This window comes from Mercenaria mercenaria, chromosome 14 (assembly GCF_021730395.1).
Source record: "Mercenaria mercenaria strain notata chromosome 14, MADL_Memer_1, whole genome shotgun sequence".
Taxonomy (NCBI): Eukaryota; Metazoa; Mollusca; class Bivalvia; order Venerida; family Veneridae; genus Mercenaria; species Mercenaria mercenaria.
The window spans coordinates 65,085,585-65,104,347 of NC_069374.1; the positions used below are offsets into that span (position 1 = coordinate 65,085,585).

The 18,763-nt window shown below is 33.8% G+C and overlaps 1 protein-coding gene across 4 annotated transcripts in view; it reads left to right on the forward strand.

Annotated features, from left to right (window-relative positions):
• The window catches only part of LOC123526993 (uncharacterized), a 154,216-nt gene that overhangs the window by 48,541 nt on the left and 86,912 nt on the right, over window positions 1-18,763 (forward strand). For all 4 annotated transcript variants that reach the window (XM_053523722.1, XM_053523720.1, XM_053523723.1 and 1 more), the window contains 2 exons: window positions 6,222-6,353; window positions 12,059-12,189. In XM_053523722.1, coding sequence (XP_053379697.1) covers window positions 6,222-6,353; window positions 12,059-12,189 — 263 coding nt within the window. The remainder of the gene's footprint in view (window positions 1-6,221; window positions 6,354-12,058; window positions 12,190-18,763) is intronic.

The window sequence follows — 18,763 nt, forward strand, 5'->3', positions numbered from 1 at the left end:
GATCGCGGGATTGTGAGTTCCATTCCCGGGCGGGGCGTATGTTCTCCGTGACGACTAGATAAAAGATATTGTGTCTGATAACAATCGTCTTCCACCTCTGATTCAAGTGGGGAAGTTGGCAGTTACTTGTGGCGAACAGGTTTGTACTGGTACAGAATCCAGGAACACTGGTTAGGTTAACTGCCCGCCGTTACATAACTGAAATATTGTTGAAAAACTTCGTTAAACCCAAAACAAACAAACAAACAAGTTATCAGTTTTTATCTATACGATATATAGATTAAATTCATAACAAGTATTTTGGTAATGATTTTCGGCCGTGTCAGTGTGTTCAGTAAAGCACAAGACTGAGTCAAGGGATCGCGTGTTGGATCTCCGGATGAGGGGTATATGACAATTTGATAAGAAGACACTTCGTAAATCAATTGTGGATTCTTAAATCATCTATGGACTTTTACACAGACAGTTGTAGGTCCCCTCCCCATCCGCCCCTACCAAAAATGTCCAATATTATTAGTTTTTAAAATACACATAACACATATCCCAAGCATTGAATAGCCATTTACTATCAATACAATAAAATGTAAAGATACCTTATTTCGAGCGTTTCAATATAGATTGATTGTCCAAGGAATACGAGAATAAATCCGAGCTTCGTTGGTGTTGCGCAGTCAAATTTACCAACAGAGTCGTGAAACAGACGATATCATCAATGCTTTTAATCAGTACACAATATATATATATACATTCATTAATATGTAAACATGTCAATGGCATATCAAACACATATTATACAAACATATCAAAATACATTGTTATGATAAAATTTACCAAATGTTGAGAGGACATGGTTACTGTTAGTAAAGTATAACACCTCTTTTTTTATGCATATGTCGAATATCTTGATACAGTGGACATTCAAATAAGAAATGGAATTCGTCTTCCAGTGTATTGCATAACTTACATTTTCTTTGGTCAAACGCTATTTTATTTGGCTTATGCCATCTGCCTGCTTCTACTTCTAAATGATGTGCAGATACTCTCAGTCTTGTAAAAGCATTTCTGAACTTTTTAATATTAAAAATGTCTAAATAAGGTTGATATTTAAAACATGAAAATAATCTATATGTTCTTGCCCTGGTCGAGGTTTCTAGTTGGGCGTTCAATTGCTGCAATCCAGTATCGTACAGTCTTTGTTTAAATACTTCTAAAAACATATTTTTATTGGCAACACCTTGAAACAGCCATACATGGTTAAAACCTAAAGATTCAAGTAAATATTTAGTGTGATATGCCCATGATTTCTTGTTAGGATACACATTCAAATCTTGTAACATCATATTGTACACAATTTTTATATATTTTGTAGAATCACATTCTAATAACTTAAACCAGTATCTTAATATACATAACAACCTTTTATTAAGTAAACTTGTACGACCTAACTCTCCATATACGAAATTATTTTGTGTCTGTGTACGTACACCAAGAAGTTGTTTACAATACTGTAGGTGTATTCTTTCTATAACATTAATTTCCCTAAATCCCCATATTTCACACCCGTAACATAAAATAGGGACGATTAATTTGTCAAATAATTCTAGAGAATGGCTAACACCAATATTAGTAAATTTTACTAAATAGGATTTAAGTTTGTATATTGCCTTTAACGCCTGGCACGCCAGTGCCTCGTCAGTTGCAGTAAATGAGCCACCTGTGGTAAATGTAACTCCTAAGTATGTAAAACTTTTAACAATATCTACAATTTGACCATTATATGTAAAATTCAAATTTCTCCTGTTTATGCCACCTTTTCTGAAAACCATCACCTTAGTTTTGGCTACATTAACCGTTAGCTTCCATTTTATACAGTAATCAAATAACATATCAAGGCCCTTTTGTAAGCTAGATTCCGTTTCAGAAAAAATAACAATATCATCAGCGTACAATAAAAGAAAAAGTTTAAACATGTCTAAATTTATCCCCTCGAATCCATTTAAGATACAGTGTTCTTCAATGTCATTTAAGTACATTGCAAATAAAAAAGGTGAAAGACACTCTCCTTGACGTACGCCTAACATACATGTGAAATCTTCACTTATTGTATTCATATGCTTAACTCTAGACTTAACATTACTATACATTGATCTAATAACATTTAACAATTTACCTCTAACTCCTAACTTCAGCAGCTTATACCAAATTATGTCACGTACAACAAAATCAAAAGCCTTCGTAAATTCAATAAAGGCTACAAAACGTTTTTATTTGTATTAAGCATATGGTTAATAAGGCCATGCAAAATAAAAATATTATCAACCGTGCTCATATTTTTCCTAAAGCCAGCCTGAGCTTCTATGTATACATTGTAATGTTCAGCCCACATATCTAATCTATTATTCAGCACTTTCGTAAAAAGTGTACCAATAGTGCTAAGTAACGTAATTGGCCTATAGTTTCCAGGTTCGCCTGTATCGCCCTTTTTATGTATAGGAATGATATATCCCTCTGTCCACTTTTCCGGAAAATAACCCAGGTCAAAAAGTTTATTGAACAAATTTATGAGAAACGATAAGAAGAATCTCTTTTGTGTCCCATACTTGAAAAATTCATTTAACACTAAGTCTGGTCCAGCCGCTTTTCCTAGCTTCAGCTCACTACAGGCTTTAACAACTTCAGCCGAAGAAATCTTAACATTCAATTCAGCAAACATTTCGTTAAGTTCGTTATTAAGGTATCTCTCATTAAACCGAATGATATCGTCATCAGTCTAAAAAACGCGGAATCACGCTTATTTACAGCTTTAAAATATTCAGCAAAACAATCAGCAGAAATATTCTGGGAACTATTCTTAACACAAAAACTTTTTAGCAATTTCCAATAACCTTTTGCGTTTGAAATTCTCATATTTTCCAGCTTTTTAGTTTGTATTTTATCATAATTATACCTTTTACTTCTTACCATATATTTGTTTTCACTTCTAGCTTTAACCATATCTATCCTATTTTCATTACAATCATTCTTTCTAAATTCTTTTAAACACTGATAAAAAACTGTCCTTTTGTCTTTACTTTCATCATCATACCACTGGTTTCTATTACCTTTCAAAGATGTGGAGCGATTTCCAACATTTTTCCTGAACAGGAGTGTACAAACTTCTTCAACAGTTAAATAAAAATCTGACAACATATTATCAACATCTTCAACATTTTTGCCTCTCGTATGGTGTTACCTAACCCTGCAAACTTGTTACATACACTCTCAGATTCTAATACATCGAGGAAATCATTTTTCTTACAACTGTCCCATTTAAACATGTACGTAGGGCTACTAGTATTCTTTTGCTCGGATTCATTAGATACTGGATTTGGATTCGAGCATAACGAAAAAGTTACAACACAATGGTCCGATAGTATGTTTGGTTCATGAACAACAAACGATGTGACCAATTTCATCATGTCGGGCTTACATAAAACAAAATCTATCACACTACTACCTTGCTCTTTTACACATGTAAATTTGCCTATATTTTTATCTGCACCAGTTCTACCATTTAAAATTCTTAAGCCCGTGGCTTTACAAAAATTTAGCAAAAAATTGCAATTTTCATTAACATGTTTATCTTGGCTCTTTCTGGGCAAAACATTGTCTTCGACATAATCCTCGGGTAATAAATCTAAATTCAATAAAAATTCATTTTCGACAAAGTCTGGCTTTTCCGCTACTCTAGCATTAAAATCTGCTGTAATGAGAAAATTGCATTTACCTTCAAAGACATTTTCGAAATGGTACATAATATCAAATATACTTTGTTCAAGAAACATCTCTCTACTACTACCAGTAGGTACATTATAACAAAGACATAAAAAAAAAACATCATTTATCATATTAAACAGATTCCCGTCCAATTTTATCCAAAGTATGCAGTCTTCAACACTTTTTAAAAATTCAACGCTTCCTTTAAACTTTTCTGAAATATAAACAATTAAACCCCCGCTGTCTCTCTTTGCGCCCTTTTTACTTTTTCTGTTTACCGCAAAGTTAATAAAACCATTCACCTCATAAATATATACATTACTTAACCAACTTTCTGTAAATAATAAGATGTCATGTTCTTTAAATAATAGTTTCATCTCATCAGAGTCAAGTTTGTTATAGCGTAAGCCTAGCAGTCCCTGACAGTGCAGTAAACATATATTTATGCCCTTGTTCCCCTCACATCGACCCTAGCTTTTCTCTCCCCCGCTATCCTCTGTTTTCCGGTTTCCCCGTGGTCTATTTATAGATGTTGATTCCGTGAGTCCTCGTGCACTAGCAGGTGTTAATATACGTGCTCTGTCTGAAGTTTGATTTCTATAGTTATTTGAGTTTAAATTTTGGCATTTATGTCGGGTTCTTCCTCGGGACTGAGATTTACTATCTTTTTTTGGACTTTTATCAGGTAAGGCCTGTTTCGTTACATTTTGTTTTTCAGGTATGTTGTACGTTTGATCCAACAGGTTGGCACGTGATCTTTTGTTTACATTTTCGCTTGTGTACATGTCTATCGGCTTTAGAACCGGTTCGAATACTTCATCGTTCCCCTCAGACGTATCAATTAAATTTACTGATTTGTCCACATCGGTCTCGATCGAGTAAGCTTGATTCCTGGCATCAATGCTATGGTTTTTGTTTTCTATTCTGCTATAACCTAGTACGCTAAACCAGTCTGGGAACATGTCTTTAACCATTTTACCCTTGATGAAAAGCCTAGCTGGGTACTTTATTTGCACTCTCTCTTTATTTTGTCGTGCATTTTTGGCTTCGGAAGAAGTGTACAAGTTGTTGCGTGCGAGTGCAATTTCTCGGGTTAATCCCTGTCTACTCCGATCTTTGACCCGCGTAAAAGCCTTCTCCATGACTGTTTTAGTGTCAACATAATCTTTAAACCTTACAATAAGTGGTCGTTTTGGATAATCTTTGTATCTATTTTTAACACTGTGTAACACCCCCAGTCTATGGGCTCTTTCAATACACATTTCACTAGTGTCAATATCTAGGTCACTTTCCATAAATCTATACGCGACCTCTTTGTCTGAATATCTGAGATTTTCAGTGATTCCGTAGAAAATGATATTGTTCCGTCTGCTTCTAGCTTCTTGGCCGATGGAATGATAGGACATTTTTTTCAAAGTTTGTGTATGGACATCACATAATTTCTCTATATGGTCAATTCTTTGGTTTGTTGTTAAGAAACCTTTGTTTATTTCGTGAATATCGCTCACGCACTTGCCTTGTACATTTTCATTAGTCTCAATTTTGGCAAAGTTTCTGTTCATCTGGTCAAATATACAAACGAGCTTATCATCAGTACTCAGGTCAGCAAATGCACCAATTTCAATACTACCTCGGCTACCTTTCTTTCTCTTACGGGTCTGATTATCTGACTGTCGATCATGGCTATAATGGCGCCCTTCAAAACGGTTCTGTGTACTCACTGAAAAGTTCAATTTCGCATTTACTTCACCATCTGATTCGTCTGCAGTGCCTTTCATCTCATTATTATATGTATCACGGTTCATTTTTCACTGACTACAAAGCACTCATCTTATTCATCTCGTCACAACCTAACTTTTTTCTTTGTTTACCAACTTTGTGCATTTGACCGCCATTGACCGGAAGTTATATTATAGCACTGCACGTTTTGTCAGGGCCGCGGGTTTGCTTCCCGCTAACTGAAACTATAATACAATGACATTAGCCCAACGGTTTAACGTCTGCTTCAGCATTCTTGTTGATACAAAATCGCGTTCTGTTTACATTTCACTGTAATCAGATGTTATAACCTGCAGGCTCCTCTCCAGGAACTCATTTTTTTAACAGATAAGATATAAAACAAATGCAAGTGTACGTTTTTGACATTTGGTGAAAAATTAACTGCTCCAATATAAAAATTACAAATATTATAATATCAATAGGCATGTGTATGTATTATGCTTTGTTCATTCCATAGCTTATTCAGGACTAAAGAATAGTTTTCCGATATGAAATTCTTTTATATAGACACATGGCCCAGTGCCATTTTCTGGCTTTTATATCCCAGCTGGGGTTTAAATCCCAAATTGCTCAAAATAAATGGAGAGATGCAGTTTTACCATTTAATTTTCGATAGAGCAATACTCCAATTGCTCTAAATTTGCAGAAAATGAAAGTACAATTTACATAAATGTTATTATTTTCAGAATCTACAAAACCTCAGGAACAAAGTTCCCAGACAGGTTCTAGTGTGAATGTAGATAAGACTAAGGAACAGAAAACAACTGTTGAATCAGAAGACAGAACAAAAACAGAAAGAAATTCTAAATTTCAACCAGGTATGTCATACAGTTTTTTTCGTCACTGCGTGTTGCAATGTCAGCATGTACTTGTAATAAAAGTCATTGTTAATTTGTTATGCACACTTAATTTTCAGTATTTAATTAAAAGTGAAAAACCCAAATGCAAGTATTTTGTAGAAAAGAAACAATTGACAATGTACCTATTTTAATATAATGGAATGGTTGTTTATGTCTTAAAGTCCTTGTAGAATGACAGATCACAGTTGCTATTCAAAAGACTAGCAAATGTTGAATATTATTGCAGTACATGTTTATTTACATTTCGCCTTTACGACATTTATAAAATTGCAAAAAATATCAAGTTTAGTCACTACTTCTTGATATTCTTATTAAATGTGATAATGAAACTGAATGAAGATATGCTGTAAAGTTTCACTTGAAAATATTTCTGTAGAAAATAAAACTTGAAAGTGGCACAGGTTTTGGCATATCTACACTTGTCAAATGTTCATAGTACACAGATAAGTCGAGGAAATGATAAGTGAAATTCAAATATAATTATTTTTAAAATGTAATATTTTCAAGCTTATCTTTACCACTAAAGTAGAAAATTCGACACCGGTGCCAAAATCATTGATTTGTCACGAAAAGAACCAATAGCCCAATTTCCCCGTGCTCTAATACCATGTGTAAAATATATTCAAGCCCGTACGGATCGCGGGATCGTGAGTTCGAGCCCAGGGCGAGGCGTACGTTTTCCATGACGATTTGATAAAAGACATTGTGTCCGATATCATTCGTCCTCCACCTCTGATTCATGTGGGGAAGTTGGTAGTTACTTGCGGAGGACAGGTTTGTACTGATACAGATTCCAGCAACACTGGTTAGGTTAATTGCCCGCCGTTACATAACTGAAATACTGTTGACCAAACGGCATTAAACCCAAAACAAACAAATAAACAAATAATATATTTAAGTTTTTACATACGCGATTGAGAAACTTTGCACGTAAATTACATCAAAATGCGATCCAATCTCGCTTGCAGGTGCACACTCGTAGAGGAGGAATGCTCAAAGTTTCATTGGTTATTTGTAGGTAACTTATAATAAAATAAGTGCGATAGATAGATAGAGAGATAGAGAGATAGATAGATAGATAGAATATGGATGGATGAATAGATGGGTGAATGGATTGATCAGGTTTAAACGGAAGTTTCAAGGTGTGTACGTAGAACATTTGACAAGTGTATAATAAAACGATTTAAACGTATCATATCAGTTCATTGATAACCGATTATTAAAGCGGCATGCCTCCAGATTGTTCGACAAAAAAAATAGATATCTTGAAATAAATGCTACATTTCTTAAGAAGGCTTTAAAACTTAATTACTGACAAACTTTATGTTACGGAAACACATGAGAATTTGCTGTTTTTACTACTTTTTACGATGTAAATCGAAAAGCGTTTGTCGCGCTTTTACTCCAGGTAAACTGTCTCGATTATAAATATCTATATTTTGAAGTCATTATTCACTACTTCTGCTGTAGCGTTAGTGGTTATGACGATGGGAAAATATCTTTATTGCCGAGGCTGTCCGGGGTTCGATTCCCGACGCGGTCATCTTTTTTTCTTGATTTGGAACTTTTAAAATATTTTAGAAACAAAAATTCATATTCTAATGTTCATAATACGACCAAACTTCTATTTGAAAGAAAGATTATTTTTAGCCAAATCTGGAGGCATGCTGCTTTACAATGTAATGAATACCCAAATGAGCATGTTAAGTTAACACTGTGCGGATATGAAAGAGGTATAAAAAAGACCAGAAATGAAACAAGATATGTCTAATGACTGCGCCCATGCCTATTTGAAGTCATTTCACTTATTACTTTCTTATTTCAAAAGCTTTATCAAAGTTTTTCCGAGCTGAAAAAGGGGGAAATTTTGCCGAAAATACCCTTGACATGATATGTCATCCTTTGATGCCAAAGTCGTCTGGAGAATCCGATAACATTTAGTCAAGTAATTCTGAGAAACATGCTTAAATGCAAAAGTTTCACAAATTTTCAATGTTATTAAGGGGCAAGAGTCATGCAACTTGCATTGTGAGGTTATCGTATGACTCAAAACCAGTGTGTGAAGTTTAAAATCATTTGACTAGGTAGTTTTTTAAAAACATGCTTACATGCAAAATTGTAACAGAACGTCTTAAGTTAAACAAGGGTAAATTTTGCCAATTAAAAGCTAGAGTTAAGTAACTTGCCCCGTGAGGTCATCTCATGATGCGAAATACACCTGTGAAATTTGAAAGCATTAGGTTTTTTGAGATACTAGTATACATGCAAAACTGTTGTGATGTGGGCGCCATCACGGCTGCGGACGACATTGTGACAACAATAGCTCTACTGTTTGAAGACATTCAAATACACGAGCTGATTGAGCTACAGGAAATAGTAGGTATTACAGATATATACTAACTGGATTTGCTCAATCAGGCAAAATCAGACAAAAAAATATTTACGTATATGTACCTTACAATATAATTTTAACCAGTATATCAATATTTGAGGAAATACAAAATTTAAAAATCAAAAGGAGCTACAATTAGGCAAAAGTAAATTTGAAATCATTTCCTTTTTGAACTGAATGGTAGTTAACTTTCAAAATTTCAAATATTTTGATTTATCGCATTTAGGAACGACAAATCATTTTTAATGACTCCTGATAGCCGTTAAAAGATCTATTACATAGAGTATTCACTTATTAGCAAGACTGTTCAATAAGTTCTGCGGCATCAAACCTGAAAACTGTTTCTATAGTGCTTACGATAGAAACATTTTAATGATCTTTTCTAAGAAGCCAACTAGTCAATATTATAAACCTGGCCAAAAGCAGCCTTGCATGAACATTCTGTCTTGTTCCCGGAAAATTGGGAAAACGATACTTTTAAATGTAGTTTTTTCTCATGTTTTGTTCCTTGATAATGTACTCCTTCGAAGAAGGTTGTGTATTGCTTTGCACCTGCTGTCGCATCAGTCGGTCTGTCTATCGGTAGAGCGAACGGTTTCAGCCCGATAACTTGGGAAACACTTGAGAGGTGTTCTATAGGCTAAAGGTCAAGGAAACAGAAGCATGAACCTTTAAAACCCTTTGTGTTTTGGGGGTCAATAGGCATAAAGTCACAGGGACCTGAACATTAAAAACGGTTTCCCCTCAATAACTTTAAAACCACATGACCAATAACCTTTAAACTTGGTAATATGATTGGGCTTATAAAGTAGATGACCCATATTGTTTTCGGGATCAGTAAGTCAACGGAAAGGGTCACAGGAGAACCATTCAATCTAGAACTTTCGACCTTGATAGCATGTTTTGGCTTACGAAGTAGATGAACCCAGTTATTTTTGGGGTAAGTTGGTCAAAGGTCAACGTCACATGGACCTGAACATTGAAAACGTTTTCCCCTAAATAACATGAAAATTATCCATTCTAGAATCTTCAATCTTTATAGCATTATTAGACTTATTAAGAAGATAACCCCTACTTTTTTGTCAGTAGACCAAGGTCACAGGGACGTGTGCATTGAAACCTATTTCTGCAATGTACCTTGGGAGTCTCTTTAACAAGACCCTTTAAACTTGATAGCATGATTGGATTTGATGAAGTTGTTTGTGGGTCTGTAAATCAAAGGTCAAGGTTAAAGGGGCCTGATCTTTGAAGACCGTTTTCACTCAATAACTTGAGAAACTTTTGACCCAGTATCTTGAAACTTGATAGCATGATTAAGCTTATGATGTTGGTGAAACCTTTTGTTTTCGGGATGAGTAGGTCTCATGTAAAAGTCATAGTGATCACAGACTAAAAATAGTACAACCAATCATGAGAGGCACACATGTTTTACAAACAGCTCTTACTAAATAATAAAATAAAGAAGAATAAATAAAACATAATGAAAATATTCTGGCTGTTTTTCTCTGGCCAGTTTGTAGTTTGATTTGACTGTCAGTTGACTCACACATAATTCGATAAATGTTATTTTGCATAACACACAAAATAAGACAGGATTGTTTCTAGAAACATGAATAGATGAAAGTCATTTTTTTCACTGAATTCTAAGTTAATTTAGAAATTTCTAGTGTGTATAGCCACTGGTCTGATGTAACACCATTAAAGTTAAGAACTGTTGTGTAAATGAAAAACATTGAAATATAAATGCAACATTAATAATTATGTGTATAACAATGCCGATAATATAACTTACACAACAGACTCAGACAAAAAGTATGTTTATACGGTCCGTTTGTTTGTTAATGAAATTTCCGTTATAATAAGGGAATTAGTTTGTCGCATTCACTAACGTTTTGCTTTGAGTTCTACTCAGTATAATAGAGGAGAAACAAATAGATTTTTCATGAAAGAGGTCCATTTAAAAATTTTACAACTTAGTAACTTGTCTCAAAATATTTCGCATAACATCTTGTCGGTTAATTCTTGACGGCAGTGAAACGCTTATGTTATTTTTGCAAAAGAAACATGATTTTGCTTACACGATTGTATTAGATAAGTAAAGCAAGATATTAAAATTGCAATATTTCACATAATTTATCTTTCCTTAATTCCTGTATCTGAAACATAAAAATATTCGCATAATGCTTTTCGCATATTACTCTTTTTGCTTATTCCTTATGCAGACTTGTTCCAGATGAAATACGGTGATGTGAGATGCTTTAATGCCAAGAAATATCTATACAAGGTTTTGAATTACCTCAAAATATACAGGAAGGAAAAATATTTTATAGGACATAAACTCCGAAATAATTTAATAAAAATTGGCATAATATGGTGCTTGTTCTAAAAACAATATAAAAATGTGTCAAAAAGTAAAAAGAATTTGATTTCATCTAAATTTCCAATAAAACATTGTTTTCCGTTTTTGCGCACATTCAATTTCCTGACTAATATTTAAAAAGGTATGAAAAATGCAGAGTATATTCATTAAGATAAAAAGGTTTTACCTGCTAAATATGAGCTTTTCCATTGATCAATGCACTTGGTTTAAACGACGAACAACTTTTAATGTGGATATTATTTACCATAAATGGCATCTCTTGGTTTCTAATAAAGTGGTATTGTTTTCAGTGATATATATATAGTTTTGCCTTAACGATAGCTGTAACCATTTAGAATGCATAAAACGGAACCCTAGTAAAGACGGTCTAAGACAAACGAATAATTATTGGTTGATCACGTTTAATGGATTTTGAGAAAATTTGAATTACTATATACATTCATGTGAGGCATTGATGCAAGAAGCTCATTTTAAATAATTTTGTACACTTTGCACAAAAGTTGCCTTTATAAAAACTTTTCAAATTATGAAAGGAATGTAATCAAATTTATAATTACTGACCAATCATTTTTTGTGTTGACAACTCTTGTTCATATTCTGGTTTTAAGTTTCAGTACAAATCAGTCTGCATAGAAAAATAACATTTTAAGAAACTTAAATTTTCCTTATGACACAATTTTCCTTGCAACTTAGCAAGTAAGAGCATAACTGTCCGAAAAGATATGAAGCACATGATTTGATATCTTTCCTCTTTTTTTTTCATATAATACTTTTATATAAATTCATTATTAAAAATCCTCGCAAATTGAAAATACAATAAGCTTCATTAAAACTAATAATTTCCTACCTTTACTTTTATGTGAAATATATAGCATTTTCCAATAATTAAAGAATCAGCGGAGATTATGGATTTTCATCCACAATCCACCAATGACATTGAGAAACCAGTGGTTGGCAGAAAGGAATCAGTGGTTGAATCAGAGGAAGAAAAGAATGCACAGATTTTGCGTTTGTCTTTGCAGGTAAACATTTATATTTTACGTTTTCATATTACTTAAAGCTAATTACGAGGGTTCTGTAAAAAGTGCTGTCATTGGGTTCGGGTTTCTTAAGTGCTACGTTTAATCAAACTTATTTTTATTACAAACCTTCAAAGTATTCACCCTTTAACGAAACACTTTTTAGCAATCTTTTTACCTAATCGCAAAAAGCTCATAAATAGTCTTCTTTTGGTATATTTTTGAAACACTGATAAATGGCGCTGCCAAGAGAATTTCTGGACTGATATTTCTTTCCAGAAATCATTTTCTTAAGTCTTTGAATTTAAAAAAGGGATAAATATTAAAAAAGGAATACCACGTTCCAAAAACGCAGCCTCTCCGAAATGAAACCCACAGCACGCAAAAATGCATACTTCACACACACACACACACACACACACACACACATAAAACACACGAGGATAAAAGAATAAAAGAACACAGAGGGGCACCGCCTTTGAACGGTCGGTGGTAAAACAGTGTAAATAAAAGTAATCCCCGCCAGGTGAATCTCTAACACACGCAATGGAAACAAAAGCATTGCATGTAAAACCATAAAATGCTCTTGTATAATTATATAAAAAGCAAACCTTAAGAACCAAAAACGTATGTACTCAATGCCTTTGTAGCAGGCACAACATCAAGAGAAACACCTTTACGGGCCCTACGAAATAGGCCAGAAGACAGAAATCAAAACAGTTCCGTCCGGGTGGGACTTTAAAACTGCTTATCACAGAGTCCCCCTTCCCCCTCTTCCGTCAGACGCAGTCAAAGAGGGAAGTGTTGTGTCGTTGTGTCCAACTGTAAACGGGTTGAACACTAAACATGCGGTGTGTCTCAAACTAGTTGGGTCGTAGCCTGTCTTAATAAACGTTTTATAATTTTACCAAATACAATTTAAAATTACCATGACCCATAATCCTACGAAAAATACATCCTCATAAAAATCGGGTTTTGAATTACCTTCCCACAGAATTGTCTTTAAAGTATTACTGAATTTTAAAGCCAAATCAGAGTTACGATAGTAAAATTTAGCAAAATATCTACGCTATTTGTAATAACGGTAGCCCTGCTGAAGAAGTTTATTTGTAATATATTGATTGCGTTCATTGAAATCCTCAATATGACTACACGCTCTGGCAAATTGAATTAATTGGGAAATTATACCACCTAAGATGTAGCCCCAGGTACATCCCCATCCAAATGGGGGAAATTTACAATACTAAAATAAAAATCATCCCATTTATAAATTTTGGTATGTATTATATTGTCATAAATAAAGAGATGTAAATCGAAAAATGAAACAGCAGTATCCGACTTTTTTATCTTGAGCTCCCGGGGATATATAGGATCTACTAACTGAGCAGAAAAACGGAATATTCATATTAAGAATATCATCCAGATGGCGTGATGTGTTATTAAATGCAGTAATAATGTCTGCCAGCGTATCTGGAGAAAGGCTCAACATAAAGTCTCTTTCGTAACAATATAAAAACAAATCTGCGACAAGGGGTGCACAGTTTGTCCTCATGAGAATATCAATTACTTGTCTGAAAACTACATTCATAAATCTGACATAAATGTTGTTTAATAAAAAGGTCACAGGTCCACATTGTAATAAGTTTAATAATGCAGCTAGTAAAGAAAGTTTTATCGAAATTGCAAGCGAGAACTATAGCATTTTACATGGCAAAGTCTTTTGAATTAGGGTAGTTAGTTTGTCATTTATTAAAGTCTGTGGTAAAGTGGTATACAAAGTAGAAAATCGTATGTTCTGACTGAAGATACATTGTAATTATTAATTTTAAACTTATCCAGAATTTCGCCAGAATTTTTTATCAGCCAGAATAAGTGTTTACCAGAGTTTTCTTATACTTTATTGCAGTACCTTTTCTCGTGGGCTTTTACAGCAGAAAGACATAATGTCAATACCTTGAAATATTTGCGGTGGTACAAGAGCTTGCATTAGCGATGAAACGAGCTTTATATGATTGCTTATGCAATGTAGGTATCCAGTTCATGGTTGGAAGTTTAATTTGTTGATCATCTATACGAACTTTCAAATTAGAAACTACGGTGATGTAATCAGTGACCAACTTTTGTTCAGCAGAAGGAGTCAAGTGTATAAGCTTTGGTGCTATTTAGTTCGTTTTGTAAAACATTAATATACTGTAGGTGTCAAATGATGATAATATTGTTGGCTGGCCGCCTTGTCTGCTGGAACTAAAACATACTTAAGGATGTACGAGCGAATTTTTTCTAACGTTAAGAATTTTTTCATACCTTGTGAGCTTGAAGAACATTAGTTTCTAAGACAAACAAGAGCAGAAAAAACATAGGTCACCGAACTCGTTTTAATTTTATAGGGTATTTTCTTCACCCACTGTTTATGGATTTCTGAAATTTTGTAAAATTGAAAAAATGTTTGTACTTTATAAAAGATATAATATCCTACTTAATCTTATAGGGATTTCAGGTCTTACAGGTTAATATGAATATATGGTGATGTCAATAGTATATAAGCATAAATGTCACTAACAAATCTCTTTAATGTTTACATGTTGACGTAATTACCCCACCCACTTTATTTTCAATGTAAAAAACGTATTCAGATCTACAAAAAAAGGTCTGACGTTAAGATTTTCAAAATATTTTGCAGCATTAATGACACACAAAAATGCTTCAAAATGGAAAGAAAAAAAATTGGGGTCTAAGAGATCTATTAAGAAAAAACTGTTAAAAAGTGGTGAATTTTGATATTTTTTGTTCTTTTTGTTTAATTTATATTTTCTAGATAATATAAGGTGCTATCTTGAAAACTTTTATTTCGTTTACAGCTTAACATTATATGTATCAGTCAGAAAAATATCAAAACCAAATCTGATCTACTTTAATAGATATTTGAAATTACTTACCCCTACCCCATTGTAAATCTTACGTCAATTTTATGCAAATGCCAGCCAAAAATAAGGGTGAAATTTTTTTTTTGCAAAAAGCAGAATATATTTGGTTAAATGGTATATTATTAGCCATATTTTAATTATTAAGCATTAATTTTTGGCAAAACTTTTGTTAGAAAGCAATATTCGAAGAAACATTTTTCAAAATGGCGGATATCCTGAAAAAAAAACGCTTGTACATCCTTAAAATAAAATTATTGGATTTCCTTTTTCAGATGTCTTAAGGTAAACTTGGGTTTTGTGGAAGCAGGTTTATTTGTTTGATAAAAGTTAACACGAGAATATTACGTTTCCAGGACGTTATTGCATTGGGATCAGCATTCTCACGACGACACACTTTAACACAAAATATTTCTATGGATTCCGCAATCTGACCTTTGAATGAAGTTTGTATTTAGGGCCTTTTAGGATTAAACTACGAATACGTCTGTCTTTAATAATATCAAAACTACAAGTGATGACATGAAATGCGTCTTGACAGCAAACTTTTGAGTTTTTACATTAGCAGTAAGAAGTGTTATTTGTTTGAACATCTAGGTCGGAAACAAGTAACTGAGTTGTAACTGAATATAACATTTCTCACAAGTGTTTTATATCTATAACATACATTAAGTTCTGAAATATTTAGGCACTGAATCAATGACACGTCTATCACGAAATATACTGGGTACATCAATGAAGTCGATACCTTTATTCATGACAAATTTTAAGACAATGTCTATTATGGTCAGATTGTGTGTAATATGTGGACGGAGAACGTGTTGTGTGTAACTTTGAATAAGATAAAGACAACGTTAAAAGGATCTGTTTGAATAAGGTACTGGTCCACTTCCTCGTCTAGTCTAGTGTTTTTAAGGTATTGGACCCCTAATAGTAAAGTTTAAAACATGGCATTTTCTTGGTATATTCTTAAAGTTGACCATGTTTCGCACTGTGTTGCAAATTTTAAACAACTTTTACCATGCCATTTTAGTAAATTTTGTATAATTTATGGTATTTCCTCAAGCTCAAGTAGAGACAAATTTCAGTGTGATGGCCACTATTAAAACATTTGCAGAGAATTCATTACAGCATTAATTTTGATAAAAGAAACATCAAACTATTGTTAAAAAATTATAAAACACAAAATAAAACTGTAAATGTCATTTTTTTCTAGGGTGCCTCAAGTAAACAGATTTAATGAGACAGAATTCTAACTCCAACATTGAAAACTTAAGGTCGAATCCTCCGGGTCTGTTTTGAATTTTGCTCACTTCATTCAAAAATAACCTTGGGGCATAAGTAAAACCTACCAGCATTTCTTCCTAAATATGAAGTCTAAAGAATGAAGGCAAAATAGAGAACTTTTACCACATGTAACTCAGTATTTTTAAAGATGTCTTACTATACCCCTCCTGATTCAGAGGTAAATTCAATTTGAACAGCAAGAAATCGCTTATAAAACGTTTTTCACTTTTGTACAATACATCCATAATAAATCTTGAAAGAAGTAAAAACTTACTAGAAAAAAAGGAAAATATGGAAAAATAATTTGGTCCCAGTGGGACTTGAACCTACGCCCCACTGAAAATTGCAGTCAAAGTATTTATGGTAGGAATTGAATACTCTTCAAAAAGGAGGTACTCTTTTACGGGTCCAATACCTTAAGAGACTGAACAGATTAAGGTGTGAGACGAGAAAGCATTGAATGTCACCCAGAGTTTGAAAGAATTAAAGTCAGCAATGTCACAGGGACTAAGGCGGATGGTTTAAGGCTTAACAACATCACACTTGTGAGTGGAGGCGTTGCCGTGTATTAGATGGACTCTTGACCATCCTTTGACTTAGATGTTTCTTATTGTAAAACTTTTTCACTTTCTTCAGTACAGAACTCTCGTAGGATCATCAAGTGACTGTAAGACTAGATGGAAAAGACACTTGAACGACTGGCCCACTAGCATTGAAGAAAACAATTCCTTTCCGAAATTATGGTTCTCTTGGCAAAACAGGGGCGTTTTTTTTATCTTTTCATTTACATTTTTTATTATCAGCCCATCTCTGTGGCTAAAACATGTGCACCCAGGTTTCTTCATTTGTTAGCAAGTTAGAAAAATAACCTGACTATCACAGCTTTAGTATGTTTTCAAAAGTTCCCGGGCACATTTAATGCGTTGTTTCTTTTGCTCCTCAGGGAGCAGATAAGGTTCCTACATAGCGTTTTATCTTTCACCATCAATCGCGCATCCTGTTCTGTTCAGCTTTTTCAACAGCGAGTTTTCCTTTAAAACTGCCAGAACGGGAATTATCTTAGACAGATAATTTCCAAGCTTTAAGGGGACGCAGACTTTGAAATTAGAAAAAAGTGGGTGGGGTAAGATAGAATTTGTCTGCAAAAAAGTACCGAGTTTTGGTACATGAAATGGATACTGTTTCAACTGTTATTAGTACACAAAGGAATGCTCACTAAAATAAAGATGAAAAAGTTCTAATAAGAAAGTTATTTTTGAATTACATACGAATAGTGTGTACATTCAATGTCAACAATAACTTTTTATGTGAAAATTATAGCACTTTACCTTGACTAAACATTTATCAATATACTACAGATTCTGATTAAAAAAAAGTGAATTAAGTTCACTATCTTTATTTTTATTTTGCATACCTAAGCTGAAACCTAGTATTTAGTTTGTTTACAAAGTAGTGCATATGGAAATATATGGTGGTCAAGAAATGCCACATTTAAAAAACTAAAAGAGCATATTCCCCTTAATAGATTGAATATTTATTGTTACAGAAGTCGAGTTGCTTGCAATAAGGGCCTAAAAATGATTCCATTGTCAATTTTCAACTTGGTTTTCACCGAATACAATGCACTTAAATATTAAAACACATTGAACAAACTTTTGAAAATGTATTTTCTTAACTTTTAGCCTGCAGGCAGCAAGTGATTCTGCCTTTGCGACCAGTGAAGACCAAGATCAGCCTGCATATCCGTGCAGTCTGATCATGGTCTGCACTGTTCGCTATTCCTCAAACGAAATGTCAAAACACCAAATAAAAGAATCAAAGAACTTATGTAAGAACACCAGTTAGAGTACTGTTCCACCATATGGCATCTATGGCAAAAATACCTAACCATCAAAATAGAGCAAGTTCAAAGTTCTGCAGCAAGTCGCAAAAAAAAAAAACAAAGAAAAATATCAAACAGGGAATGCCATGCACCAAAAACGTAGCCTCCTCAAAACGAAACCCCCAGCACGCAGACGCGTGCACCACACACACACATACACACACACCCAATGCCAACACATAAGGACAAAACGAACAACACACACGCACACAAAGCCAACACATAAGACGAAACGAACAAACAAAGGAACACAGTGGGGCACCGCCTTGGAACGGTCAGTTGCAAAAACACCACTGGGAAGCTTAAACCGGTTTATGGTGCACCTAACCTCACTCTTACCCCCACCATGTTCCAAAAACATGGGACAGTGTAAATAAAAGTAATCCCCTACAGGTGAATCTCTAACACACGTAATGGAAACAAAAAGGCATGGCATGTAAAACACAAAAATGCTCGTGTATAAATATATAAAAAACAAACCTTAAGA